The 13,490-nt window shown below is 44.4% G+C and overlaps 1 protein-coding gene across 3 annotated transcripts; it reads left to right on the top strand.

The window, feature by feature from the left end:
* Positions 1-244: 244 nt before the first annotated feature.
* Positions 245-12,470, top strand: TP53I3 (tumor protein p53 inducible protein 3). Of its 3 annotated transcripts, XM_074152974.1 has the most exons (8): positions 245-431; positions 2,030-2,167; positions 3,194-3,299; positions 7,983-8,125; positions 8,810-9,077; positions 10,300-10,512; positions 11,116-11,312; positions 12,102-12,470. In XM_074152974.1, the coding sequence occupies exons 1-8, from the start codon at positions 315-317 to the stop codon at positions 12,288-12,290; spliced, it is 1,371 nt and encodes a 456-aa protein (XP_074009075.1). In that variant the 5' UTR covers positions 245-314; the 3' UTR covers positions 12,291-12,470. The 3 variants fall into 3 exon arrangements, with proteins under 3 accessions (XP_074009075.1, XP_074009076.1, XP_074009074.1); XM_074152973.1 differs by lacking the exons at positions 245-431; positions 2,030-2,167; positions 3,194-3,299 and adding exons at positions 6,211-6,310; positions 7,146-7,339; XM_074152975.1 differs by lacking the exons at positions 245-431; positions 2,030-2,167; positions 3,194-3,299 and adding an exon at positions 6,095-6,107.
* The last annotated feature ends 1,020 nt before the right edge of the window (positions 12,471-13,490 follow it).

Below are 13,490 nucleotides of genomic sequence, written 5' to 3'. Positions count from 1 at the left end.
TTTTCACTGTGGACTGTTTCCTCAGGGAGAGGAAAATTAAATGCCAGGAAAAAAAGAACCGAGAAATACTCACACTAGAGAAATATAACCAGATTTTTATGGCCTTTCTGAGAAAGGTGACCGGTTTCCTGCTGGTTTATTCTGCTGCTCTTTTGTTTCTAGGATTTTTATTTTGTTATTTTGCTTATCTGAGGCCTAGCGTTACTTCTGCTGAAGCTCCTGAATTCCACTTGGAGGAAGATCTGGTTTCCAGTATAGAAGGGAAGGGGAATGAACATTTATACATCTATTTCTTTTTATAGAACAGAAGGAAAATGAACCGACTGCAGGCTTTGCTGAATGACAGTCTTATCGGAACGAAGCATGTGGAAAACGCAGCTATCATCGACATAAAGGAAAGAAAAGTCTATGCATCAACCTTTGGCTTTAATGTAAGAGATCAAAGAGCACCCTGGGAAGTGAGAGCGGAGGTAGAAACTCCGGGAATGTAGAGCACAAAGCAGCGATAATGGCAGGGAGGGCTGCGCTCTAATAAATACACTTGCTTCTTTCAGCCTCGGAGCCCAAGTTACACGGGCACAGCCTGGCTGCCATGTTGAGAGGCCAGCTTGCAAAGCCCATCGCTAATTTCACATCTTTGATTTTTGGAAGAAAGATGCCATTTAACTGGAATTTAAAAGAGTCCTTTTTAACTACTTTAAGCTCAGTGATTCCACTGGTAAAGCAGATGTATGTAGGTCCGCTCCTTGGCACCGAGACCTGCTGGTGTGGAATGGCCTGTGCCCGCACCATAACCCCAAGCAGGGTGGCTGTACCAGGTTGCCTGTGGGGAGCGATCCTGGGTCATTCTGATTTTGCAGACTGTACCTGGGAATTGTTTGGGAAAGTGCTTGCTGGCCCAGGCCAAAACTCTACCTGAACCGTTCCGACAATACTCAGAACCGCTCCCTGGCACCCTACATTTTCTGATATTGATGTAGCTTATCTCTTTTCATTGTCCATCAGCTGATGATCAGCAGAACAGCAGCACTTCTGTTCATACCATATTATATGGCAAAGCTAATGTGTGCTCCCTGACACAGACCATGATCTCTCTAGGAGTTCAGAAATGCTCCCACACCAAAGTTCATTATGTCATTGCCACTTCCTCTCCTAATCCCCGTGATACCAGCTCTCAAACACTGCCAGGCTGTTTTTCCAGGGGTATATATTGCTACCCTTGGGATTCTCAGAAGAATGTGTTCAGAAGATGAAGCTCTTTTTAAGATAACCCCACCCCTGAGGGCAGATTCTCAGCAGAGAGGGTCATCAATCCATGAGGTAATAGTGACATCATCTTTAACGTGTAAATGATCTTCAATATAAACCACAGCTTTTAGAGATGCCAGCCTGCTGGCTCTCAGCAAGGCAGATTACATTCTGAGGTCCAGAGGAGAGCCCTCAGCCGGTGTAAATTGTCACCACCTCCACTGACTTGAAAGAATTTCAGGCCAGAAGGGATCATTGGATCATCTCATCCAACCAGCTGAACATAAATCTGCCAAACCAGTGACCCACTTACACATACAGTCAGCCCAAGAGCTCATTGACACAAATAGATTTGTGACTTGTGTGCACTGCTCCACTGAGGTGTGATGATCTTCTCTCCTGGAATTGCTAAAGGTTACACTAAGAATATTTGAAACTGTTCTGCACAAGCCTGGGGCAGGCTGCATCCTGCCCTATATGGCCTATAACAGAAGGGTCTGGTCACCACGGGGCGCATCGCCTTCCTAGAGAAGTGTCACTGAGTAATGGGACTACACAGATAGTAACCACAGAGTGAGTAGATTGTTTCAAATGAGACTTTGAAAATGCAGTGAACTGTACAGAAACTAGGTCTAGTTTCAAAGCCAGCCGGATTTTTTTAATATTTTTTTTTACATCATAATTTTAAGTGAACTATCAAAGGCAGTGGGAGGGGGGAAAGCAGTTCATCGTAGCAAAGACTTGCATTTTTGGTCCATAACACTGTGTTGTACTACCACAGGTGTCACCAGAGAATGCTTTAAACCTTATCTCCACTTTCTCCAAGAACTTATTGCAAGTTAGAAAGGGAGGACTCTACTTCAAGGACAAGTACTATAAATGTGTGCGTGCGGATGAGCATTCCATCTATCTTCAAAATGTATGTTGACGAGCTGTGGCCATCCTGAGAAATCTGGAGACTTCCTACTTCTTTCCTTCACTGCCTGGTTACATGAATACTGTAACACAAGCAGAAAGCCTTTACATGCTCCCTTCCTTCCTCCTTTCCTCCCTCCCTCCCTAATGCGGAAAAAAACTATCACTTCATTTTTTTTCTGGGTTGGTTTCTTGCCACGTTAATGAATTAATCAGGTAATAGGAGAGCCTGGCAAGCCCAGGGTCAGAATAATGTAGGTGGAGCAGGTAACTGGGCTGGGGGAGAGAAGAGACGTGGGTGAGCAGGACCTTGTTTGACAGCTTACTCGCCTTGTGGGGCTCCAGCCTCGGTAATTCACCTGTGAAGTGCAGAAACTGAGGACATGGCTGCATCCAGCCACGCTCAGGACAGCAGAATTGTGTTACTACCACCAAGTCACCCAAACTGAAGGAAATACATCCAACTGGTTGTTACTGGGGTCTTCTTAATTCTTCCTCTCCCCAGTAAAGCCATCCTGAGATGAGCTAAACAACTTGCAGAAGAGGCTGAGCAGCTCTTAAACCTGGTTCCTGTTTCAGAAAGATGCGGTACTTTGCAATGCTTTTTTCCATTCCTTATTACAAACGAGCGAGGCAGAGTCTGGGAGTCAGGGTTCTTAAAACACTGGGCATTCTTTCATGTAAATACTGGTTATTTTATTTGCATTTATCAATTATTTGCATATGACTGAGCACTAGGAAAACACTTCTTCAAAACGCTATGCAATGATATATTAATCAATGGAAGTGAGAATAGGCAATATAATAAAGCATTTGACTGACTTGCTTTAATAGTCAGCCGTCTTCAAAGCATGCGCTGTTACTGTTTGTTCTGGCTCAGACACCAAGACAGTATTTCCCTTTTTTTCCAAGAAAATGGGTATATTGGCAAAGAAAATGCCTGTAATTAGCCCAAGTTGTAAGGCATCATGTATACATATGTGTATGTTTAGAACTTTGTAACCTTACACCAATTTTCTGTGTTATTTAGCCAGACGGAGGCCTGATAGTTGTGAAGACAAAGATTTTCATCCTGGTTGCTACTTACAGAGTGGGCATGTATCCCAGTGTGTGCGTGGAAGCTGTGGAGAAACTAGGTAAGAGAAATGCCTGTATCTGTGTGCCTCGTGCCGGCATCTCACTGATTAGCTCCACCCTTGCTAACAGCTTCAAAAACTAATCTGATGAACTGCCAAATCCTGAAAATCTGGGAAACTGGACACAGATATGGTTATGGCTCCCTCTAAACTCTCTCCAGATACCACATCCTGCTGTGCTCCAAAGCCTCCGTGAACAGCTGGCCAGACTCTTTCCTTGGCCATTGATTTTGTCAGTGTCTCACAGCAGGCTGAGCACAAAACCATCGTGCCAGCACTGCAGTGCCCAGAGAGCCTCGATTTTCTTGCGCTCCAGACATGATTCCACCTTGTGCCTGTCATATTTAGCAGCTGTGATGGATCTGTCCATCTGTTAGATGGATTAGGAATTATAGAGCTTTGTCGCTGGCACATACAGCCTGCAGATTAATTTACAGGTTTTGGGGGACATTTATGTGCCGGGTTATGAACTGAGGAACAGAGAGATTTCCCATCCTGGTAAAATTTGGCGTAAGTAAGGACAGCTTCCATCAGTAACCTCAAGGGCATCCACCAGGTTAAGTCTACTGGGAGCATCAACAGGAGGTTTTTTATCACTGGGTTAAAACAGGTGTGAAATACTCCCAAACCAGAATGGCTCTTCCAGGTATGAAGTGTTTTCAAGGGATTGTCTCCATCTAGGGCAGCATTAATGAGACTTATTAAATCTAAGAAACTGGGCCTTCTATTTTAGACAAGCTCTATCCCACTCTTTTTCTGCAGTACTACCAATGGAGCTGGAGCAGATCCAAAAGGTGCCGCTGTGTTATTTAGCCCCAGGTCTGTCCCCAGCTGGCTCAGTAATACATCCAGGAGCCGTACCACAGCTGATGCCGGCTTCTTTGCCGCCGTGGGAGGAAAGCAGAAAGTGTAAAGTAGGGAGATTGCAAAAAATGCCAACACTTGCAAAATCCTGTAACAATTTGCACACAAATTCTTTGATCTTGCAAATAGTTGCATTGTCTGTAATTGGCTGCTGTTCCTGGGTGAAGTCTAAAGTGTGTTTCCAGGGCCAGATTTGCAGCGGTTTTGACAATGTGTATTTTCTGGCGTTTACTCTTGCTGTTCTGGATGATTTCTTTGTGAGAAGAAAACAAAGTACCTTTTCTTTGCATGTTACGACAGATTTGTGAAAATGATTTAAAGTGCTCAGTGTTTATTCTTTAGAACAGATAATACCTCATGAATACAGGTATTAGTATTTTTAATTTTCAGGTAGAAATACAGTTGTCTTCTTTCAAATACAGTATAGTGTGAGATGGATTTGAACTTGAAAAAGAGCATCTCCATTACGGCAGTTCTGTATATGATTTTTATCATTGCTGATTTTTATTTTCCTTTATTTCCTTGTGTTATTATAGCCGACTACTTTAGAGAGAAAGGTAGCTGAATCAGCAGAAAGCTTGAACTTCATCAGTCTCAGAAGAACGGCTCACAAGGAAATGAAGTTTGAAGCATTATCCAGTTTAAGCAAGAAACTGTTGCTTTACAACATTCCCAACTGCTGAGTTTCCTTCTATTTTTTCAAGAACACTTGAGGGCTCGCTGCTCATAAGAGGACTACCCTACCCTATGCATCTGTCATCTAAGTTTCTTAACTGAGTTGAAAGTGATGTCTTCAAGATTTGTTTTAAGATGCTCTGCTTAATCCTTCTAATGTTGTCTTTTAGCCTGTTTCCAGGTAAGAAAATTGTTAATCTCCCTAAGCAAAGTAAGTTCTCTAATAGCATTACAGCTGTACATAGCATCACAGACCCAAGGGACGAAGGAAATTGTTACATGAACAGATTTTCAGATTGTCCTGTACCTCTTTGAATATTACAAATAAAACACATTTTTAACATGTCAATTTGCATTGTCATTGACTGCTACAGAAAGTTATTTTGGACTGTACTGGATTGCAAAGTTCTGGGAGGAGGGACAGTGTCACTATTAGGCTTGAATCAGACTATGTGGACTATAAGACATCAAAGAATCCACATTTGAGTGACCCCATCACCATAGAAGGGACAGCTGACGCTCTGCCTCGTCACCAGATGAGGAGCCTGGCTCCAGAAGACCAGGCTCCATGATCTTTTCAACTGCAGAACAAATTACCAGCTCTTGGAGTCACGTGAGAAGAAATTAATTTTTAGCTATCCTTGATTCTACATTAGTTTTGTTTCAAAAAAAAAAAAAAAGTTTGATAGCCTGAATCCAAAAATCTCAAAATCCACAGGAAAAAAAAATCACAGAAGAATTGCACACATGGACAGACATGTGATTGATCATTTTTAAATACTCGGAAGTTTCAGTTTTATTCCCTGACAGCTCGAGAGCTGGTGACTAGGACACAGAGAAAGGCATGATCTGATCCTTCTCCCTCTGGGGGAAACAGCAAAGCTGAGCGAAGAGGTGTGATCAGGTGGGAATGCACCGGGCTGACGGGTGTGAACCAGTACACTTTGAACGTTGAACGTCTTACGGGAACAAGAGCACAATAAAGCTTCCTCAGGTGGATGTATAGCACAAGGGCAGTCACAGCTCATGAGCCCTTAACGCAACTGTAAGTAGATCTGGTCTGCAGGACTCAGAGTTCAGAAATCAAAGCCTCGGTTCAGCGCTCTGCTGGAGAACAAACGCGCACACACATCCAGCACAGCCAAGGCAAGAGACCAAACCTCCCCGTGTGCTGGGGGGGAGCAGCACATCTCATCCTCGATGCCCAAGGGGAAAGTGGATTTCTGCCTCCATCCGTGGAATAAACCAGGTCCGCGGGTAGAAATAATGGTGAGATGCACTGATATTTCTGACTCTGCTCATGTCCTTCCCTCCAAAGTAAAACGAAACCTCATCCCGTTCCACCCCTTGACTTGCTGGGGATGGCGAGGGCAGAGCTGGGAGAGGAGGAACCGGGATCAGAGTCTCTTCCCGAGGACTGGCAGGGTTAGCTCCTGGTGCTGAGAACGTCCCCCCTTTTTTACAGCAAAAAGGTGAGTCACAAATCGTGCTCGGGAACCACATAACTTCCTTACATTTTTATTTTGGGCCACCACTGGCAGATCTGGCGCTTTGAAGTTGTTGCACTTGGTTGGAAACTTGGTTTTCAATACCTGCGGTTTTCCGTGCATTTGAAAGCAATGTAGATATTCAGATCCTTGCTGTATTTTTTTTTAATATATTTTTGTGGGTCTGCTTCTAGCAACAAAGGAAAACATTTCTAAAAACGCAGGTTAGTGGACTGTGTTGGAAGAGGGACAAAAGCTTCTTTCACATCTTATTTTTAATTGACTAAATTTGGACAAGAGAACAGAAGCATCTGTTGTGGGGTAGGATCTGGTGGGCTTCCCATTAAATTTTTGTAATAATAATGATAATGTGATAATTTTGTGGGACTGGATTAAATGGTTCAGCTGAAAACAACAAATAGACAGCCAGCCTTGGAAAAAAAAAGCTTTTAAGTTACATTTTATATGAATAATTGGAAGTGTTTATTCACTGTAAAACAGCCGCAGAGCACCACCCTGTGGGGATTTACATTCCTGGGGTTCGAAGGTCTTAATCATTCTGTATTTGCAATAATACAGAAATAATTAAGTATGCACTTAGCTTTTCCTGTAGGGATATCATAATGCGAGTGATTTTACAGAGGGCATGGTGGTCTGTCACACAATGGTGTTTATTGAAGAGGCTCTGGCTCGCAGCCCACCCTGTGCCCGTCTTCGGGTGGCATCCCGAAACTGTATTCAGTGTAGCACCAGCTCTCGGGAAATAACACAGTTGTCCCCCGGTTTGGTTTTTTTCCTCTTCTCTTCCCCTTCCACTCAGGGGGCAGAGGAAAGACTGCTCCAGACTGGATTTTGCCAGGCAGGAGGAGGCTTGCCATCTCAGCCCAGCTCAACAGCTGCTGGTGCCAAAAGCAAGCAACCCAGGAAGAGTGACCAAGGAGTTACCTGAAATCCTTCTGCAGCAGTGGGACCCTCTACCAGAGTGCATCAGGAACACAGGAATCACCTGCTGAGGCAAGGGAAATAAACAGGAATTTTTAAAACTATTTGTTATCTTTCATTTGAGCTAGATCACCACTGTGCCTTTGTGTATCTTCAGGTTGTCTACGGGCTGAATCGTAAAATCGGAAGCCAGCACTTATGGGATTTGAGATGTGCCATATAAAGGCTCTTTCTGCTGAGGGTTTTTAAATCCCATTTGTGTCTACAATTTTAAGGGCCTGTGTCCTTTAGTCAGTTGAGCACTGGAGCCCTAATCGTGCAGGAAGTCGAAAGCAAAGGCTGTTATTTTCATTTGTGTGTTACATTTTACGGTTAAGGTGGGTAGGTGGTCAGTGCTGCTGGACCCGCACACAGCCCCGTGCAGGGCTAAAGCCTATGACTTGATGGAGAGGTTTTGGTTTGTCAAATGGCTTTTGCAACGATATGTCGTGTCCCAAAGCTAATGTATTTGATTGCATTATGACTCCTCGGCTTTCTCTGCCAGCCCTCCCTTCTTCTGCCTTCGAACTGTCACAGCTTGCACTGTCCGTCTACAGAGTGGGGTCTGTGGAGCTGTTATCTGGGTTACAGATAACAGATTTTCCAGCTGCACAGAACTGTGCCTGCATTCACGCCAGGGGTTTTGATTTTGTTTTGTTTTGTTTTGTTTTTCCAGAGAAAATGTTGGCAGTCTATTTTGATTGCCCAGGAGGCCCAGAAAATCTCTATGTGAAAGAAGTGATGAAGCCTCAACCAGGAGAAGGAGAAGTTCTTGTGAAGGTCTCTGCCAGCGCTCTGAATAGAGCTGATTTACTCCAGGTATGTCTTTTGTTAAGCACCTGAAAACAACACCAATTTTTCAAGCCCCTATCTGAAGTCTTGACAAATCTGAAGAGTTAAAAGAGATTTGGCCTGGTGAGCATTTGGATGGCAGACTTCAAAGGGAACATTCAAAGGGCTGAAAGAAGAGATGTCTGTTGATTCAGCAGATAAATGTTTTTATCTGGGTCACTGCAATGCTGAGGTGGCATGGAAAGGCAGCTGCCTTTCAAAAAGAGATGTCGAACCAAAGCTCTGGTCTTTCTAGACGCTTAGACCCATTCTCTGGGCGTTTGAGATGAACATGAAATGTTCCACTGGCTCAATTCCAGAGGGAGAAAATCACATTCAATTTGTTAAGTCTGAGCTGCTTTAATTTGAGCTGAAAGCCAGGCTCTGCAACTGCAGACCATAATACTCCCCAGCATGGATAGGACTGGACAAAGGGGACTTGCAACAAATTGAATTTGCACGCAGAGTTTTAAGAATAAAACATATTTAGGAAACGGGAAGTGTTGCCAGAGGATAGAATATCCTCAAGTTACTGGAACATGCGCAGAGTGTAAAATCAGGATTAAATAAATGGAAATTTAGGTTGGAGTCATGTGAACAAAATATTTCAGGTCATTACACTCCTTGACGTGTGGCTTTTCCTTCCCTGCCCTCTCTTTTCTTTTGTTTTAGAGGAGAGGGAAGCACCCTCCCCCCAAAGGAGCGAGTGATATTTTAGGCTTAGAAGCAGCTGGGATCGTGGCTGGGCTGGGACCTGGCTGCAAGGGCCGGTGGAAGGTTGGCGATGCGGTGATGGCTCTGCTCTCCGGAGGTGGCCAGGCAGAATACGTTACAGTACCTGAAGGCTACCTGATGCCAATTCCCAGTGATATGACTTTTATCCAGGCTGCAGCCATTCCCGAAGCCTGGTTAACAGCCTTTCAGCTGCTGCATTTTGTAGGTGAGAGGCATATTTGCAAATCTGTCCCACCAAAACAGCTCGTCTTCCTTTCTGTTGTGAAGTCCTCTCTTTGTTGCCTCTGTCTCCGTGCTGTTTGCCTTCGAGGAGCTTTTTCTCTGTCGCTTCATTCACGTGGGTCAGAATCCATTATGCAGGACCCAAATCCTGAAGTCTCTCCAGTCACAACCTACTCTGCTGATTGCATATTTACAAGGAAGGATATGGAAAGATGGTCAGCTTTAATTTTCATCTGTATTTCTCAGCTTGAATGGCAATTTCTGTTAAGCCTAAACCCTGAAATAACTTACTTGTTCTCCAAACAACTGAAAATGCATCCTGCTTCTAAAGATTTGACTTCCCTGCAAGGATGACTTCATGATAGTATCATGAACTATCTCACTAATTGCCTGTGGATCTGCAGTAGACAACATCTTCTTGTACCTTGTGTCACACAGTCACTAATTGTTGGTAAAATCTCTTCTGAGCCAATTTAAAACAGACATAAGCTCACACTCTTCATTTTGAAAATGTGCTACAGAGGGACTAACAGCAACACTTGCCGAGGTTTTCCTCAGTTGACAAATATCCTTCTTCTGCCCTCTTCTGCAGTAGCATCTAAAAGCTCCACTAAAGAACAGGGATTGCAAACAAATAACTTTCCTCACTGCCTGAAATGCAGACTCACTTCAAGCACTGTTGCTTCCTGGGGCTCTGTGGTCAACTAGGACCACATCTCCAGGACTACTCTGTGCCTCACTTCCCGTAGCAATCAGTGGAACACAAATAAATGCATTAGGTCAATGGTAGGTGCTAAAATGAAAGGTAGAACTGGCCCTTCACATTCTTCTGGTATTTCTCCATCGTTGAGAGCCCGATTTCTCATTATTAACATCCTCAGAGTGTGTTTTCTCTTGGTGGCAGTGGACAGTCCCGGTATAAAAACACTGACTGCATTCACTAAGCAGCTTGATCACAGATGCCCAGAACTGGACAGGCCCAAGCTAAAGTCATCCCACTGAAGTCAGTGAAATGGAGTCCTGTCAGCACACTGTGAGCTGTGTTAGTCCTGGATTAGTTTCTTTTATGAAGGATATGAAGATGCAAACAAAGCCCACTCAAGGGCATCTCTTTCAGCTTCCTCATCAGTATTTTCCACGCTGCGCATGTTTTAATCCAAAGGTGATGCCAAAAGGGTAACCATTTCCCTTGGGTCTTCCTTCAGGCAAAATACAGAAGGGGGAGAGAGTGCTGATCCACGCCGGTGCTAGCGGAGTTGGTATAGCAGCCATTCAGCTGGTGAGGCTGGCAAAAGCTGTTCCCATCGTGACAGCAGGAACTCCAGAGAAACTGAAAGCAACAGCAAATGCCGGAGCAGCCGTAGGGTTCAACTACAAGAATGAAGACTTTAGTGAAAAGGTCTTGGAGTTCACCCAAGGTAAGAACCTCTGTGAAAGACACTGTTAAGTTGGGGAGGAGTGTGTACATCCTAACACTGTGCACATACACCCAATTTCAGCTGTCACCTTAGTCGGTGAAGGAGCAGACAGGAATGACCCTGTACCACAACCTAATGTCCTGGTCAGCTCAAGAATCTCTCTTTCCTTTGTTTAATTGTGCTGTTTTCTGCATGGACTCTCTTTGGCTTTGCATTCATTTGGGGCATAAATATTGTGCCTGTGTTACTGTTGCCTCCACAAGGAACCATGGGACCCAATCCTCACGCTTGTCTTTGGAAGTGTTTGAATATGGGAACAAAACTTAGTTCTCTTACTGTTAGAAAATTTAGATTTACTAAGCATTTGGGGTGGTTTATGACAGAGTCTGCATCTGGGTATCTATAATGATTCTTTTTTTGTGCCTGGTTCTAGAATTCCTTATGAATCTTGTGCCAATTCCTAATTTCAGTAGAAAGATTTAAATAATAACTGCAGGATTGATTCTGTACCTATAAAGAACAAGCTTTTATTTTTGCCTGAGATTATCCTACCTTTAATGCAGCTAGACTACGTTGCTGAAACCTTTTCTGTTTCTGCTTGAGGTGCTGGAGTAGACATTATTTTAGATTGTGTTGGTGGCTCATACTGGGAGAAGAATCTCACCTGCCTGAGTACTGATGGCCGATGGATTATTTATGGACTGCTGGGTGGAGGTGAAGTACATGGAGATTTGTTTGCAAGGCTGCTTTCCAAAAGAGGGAGCATCCATACGAGTCTATTGCGATCACGAGACAAGGAGGCAAGTAATGACTATCAACAGGGTATACAGTTTGATCTTAAAATGTATTATAGTTTTGAGAGCTTTCTTAAGATACCAGTGTTAAAGCAGAACCTAACATGTCATTATCAAAAAAAGCACTACCTTAAATTGTTAATATATACTTTGGAAAGCATTGCAAAGTTAAGTTATAATTTCCCTTTTCTTTTAGCAAATGCCCCCCTTTTACTGAATCAGAGGAATGATACCCAGGATTTCTTAATGTACTTCATGAGTACCATAATCTTAAAGATTTGGCCTAAGAAAAAATAAAACTCAAGGGATTAGGCTACTTGATCAAGTCAGGGCAGGGAGGGGAAGCCTCTACTCAATCATTTTTCAAAGTAGAGACTGAGGCCATTTGGATGCTCAAAATTACCAAGGAAAAATCACTTTATGTGGAAAATTCTTAGATATTACAGTGAAAGACAGCAGTGCAGAGCCCTAGGATAGATTCTGTCCATGGTTTAATACATAATATTCTCAAGATTTTTATCAATATGAGTTTAAATGGTTCTGCACTGAGCTTATGCCACTTGTTTTGCGTAATCTAAGTAAATTACCCCAAAATTAAAAAATAATAAATCTAAAAGCTTTGTTTGTTGTTTGTAATTTACACCTGTCAGATGTTTACATGTCCTTCTCACTAAGAGACTGTCAGAAGATGTCTTCTGGAGAACTGTGCACATTTTGTATGCTGTGCTTAGAGATACCTCTGTGAATGACATGACTGGAAATAATCTTCAAAGTGCTTTCACTTTTTTTCTTCAGTATAAGGAACGGCTGGTGAAAGCCTTCACAGAACATGTGCTACCATATTTTTCTGAAGGAACCTCCCCTCATCTCCAACCGCTTGTTGACAGCGTTTACCCTCTGCATGAGATTGCAGAGGCACACAGGCTCATGGAAGAAAACAAGAATATTGGCAAAATTGTCATCGAAATGCCTGCTTCATCTTAAGGAAAGGCCGACTGCCGTAGCTGCTTCAGGGACACAATCATTAGGGGTGTTTGACAAGCAAACCATCTGCCATTTCTGCATCCAAATCCAGAATGATTTATTGTGGGAGGCTGCCAAGAAGGAGAGGTAAAGCAAAGCCTTACGGGATGTGTTTAATAAAAAGTTTCATGTCACAGCTCTAGCATTGGGTCTTGAACGTGTAAAGAAAATGTCGGCAAGCACTGTGGGAGGGGCAGCCTCGGGCCAGGGGGGCACAGCCACTGGCCCAAGGCTGGGGACACCTGGAGAAACTGGCTGCTCATGACTTGGAGGGGTGTAGGCTTCACTGGATGAAAAACTGGCTGGATGGCTGGGCCCAAAGAGTGGTGGTGAATGGAGTTAACTCCAGTTGGCGGCCAGTCACAAGTGGTGTTCTCCAGGGCTCGGTACTGGGCTCTGTTTAATACCTTTGTCATCAACCTGGACAAGGGGATCGAGTGCATGCTCAGTAAGTTTGCAGATGAGGCCAGGGTTGACAAGACAAGGCCAGGTTGGATGGGCCTTTGAGCTACCTGGTCTAATGGGAGGTGTCCCTGCCTGTGGCAGGGGGTTGGAACTAGATGATCTTTAAGGTCCCTTCCAATCCAAACCATTCTATGATTCTGTGATTCTATGACACCAAGTTAGGTGGGAGTGTTGACATGCTTGAGGGTAGGAAGGCTCTACAGAGGGGTCTGGATAGGCTGGATCGATGGACCAAGGCCAATGGGATGAGGTTCAACAAGGCCAAGTGCCGGGTCCTGCACTTGGATCACAACAACCCCAGGCAGCGCTACAGGCTTGGGGCAGAGTGGCTGGAGCTGCCTGGCAGAAAAGGACCTGAGGGTGTTGGTGGACTGTCGGCTGAACATGAGCCAGCAGTGTGCCCAGGTGGCCAAGAAGGCCAGCAGCACCCTGGCCTGTGTCAGCAATAGTGTGGCCAGCAGGACTGGGGCAGTGATGGTCCCCCTGTACCGGGCACTGGTGAGGTCCCACCTCGAGTGCTGTGTCCAGTTTTGGGCCCCTCACAAAAAGAAAGACATTGAGGTGCTGGAGTGTGTCCAGAGGAGGGCAACGAAGCTGGTGAGGGGTCTGGCGAACAAGTCTTGTGAGGAGCGGCTGAGGGAGCTGGGGGTGTTCAGCCTGGAGAAAAGGAGGCTGAGGGGAGACCTTATCCGTCTC

This window comes from Numenius arquata, chromosome 9 (genome assembly GCF_964106895.1).
Source record: "Numenius arquata chromosome 9, bNumArq3.hap1.1, whole genome shotgun sequence".
Lineage (NCBI taxonomy): Eukaryota > Metazoa > Chordata > Aves > Charadriiformes > Scolopacidae > Numenius > Numenius arquata.
Note: the sequence above shows the minus strand (reverse complement) of the source record. Positions and strands in the feature narration are given on the sequence as shown.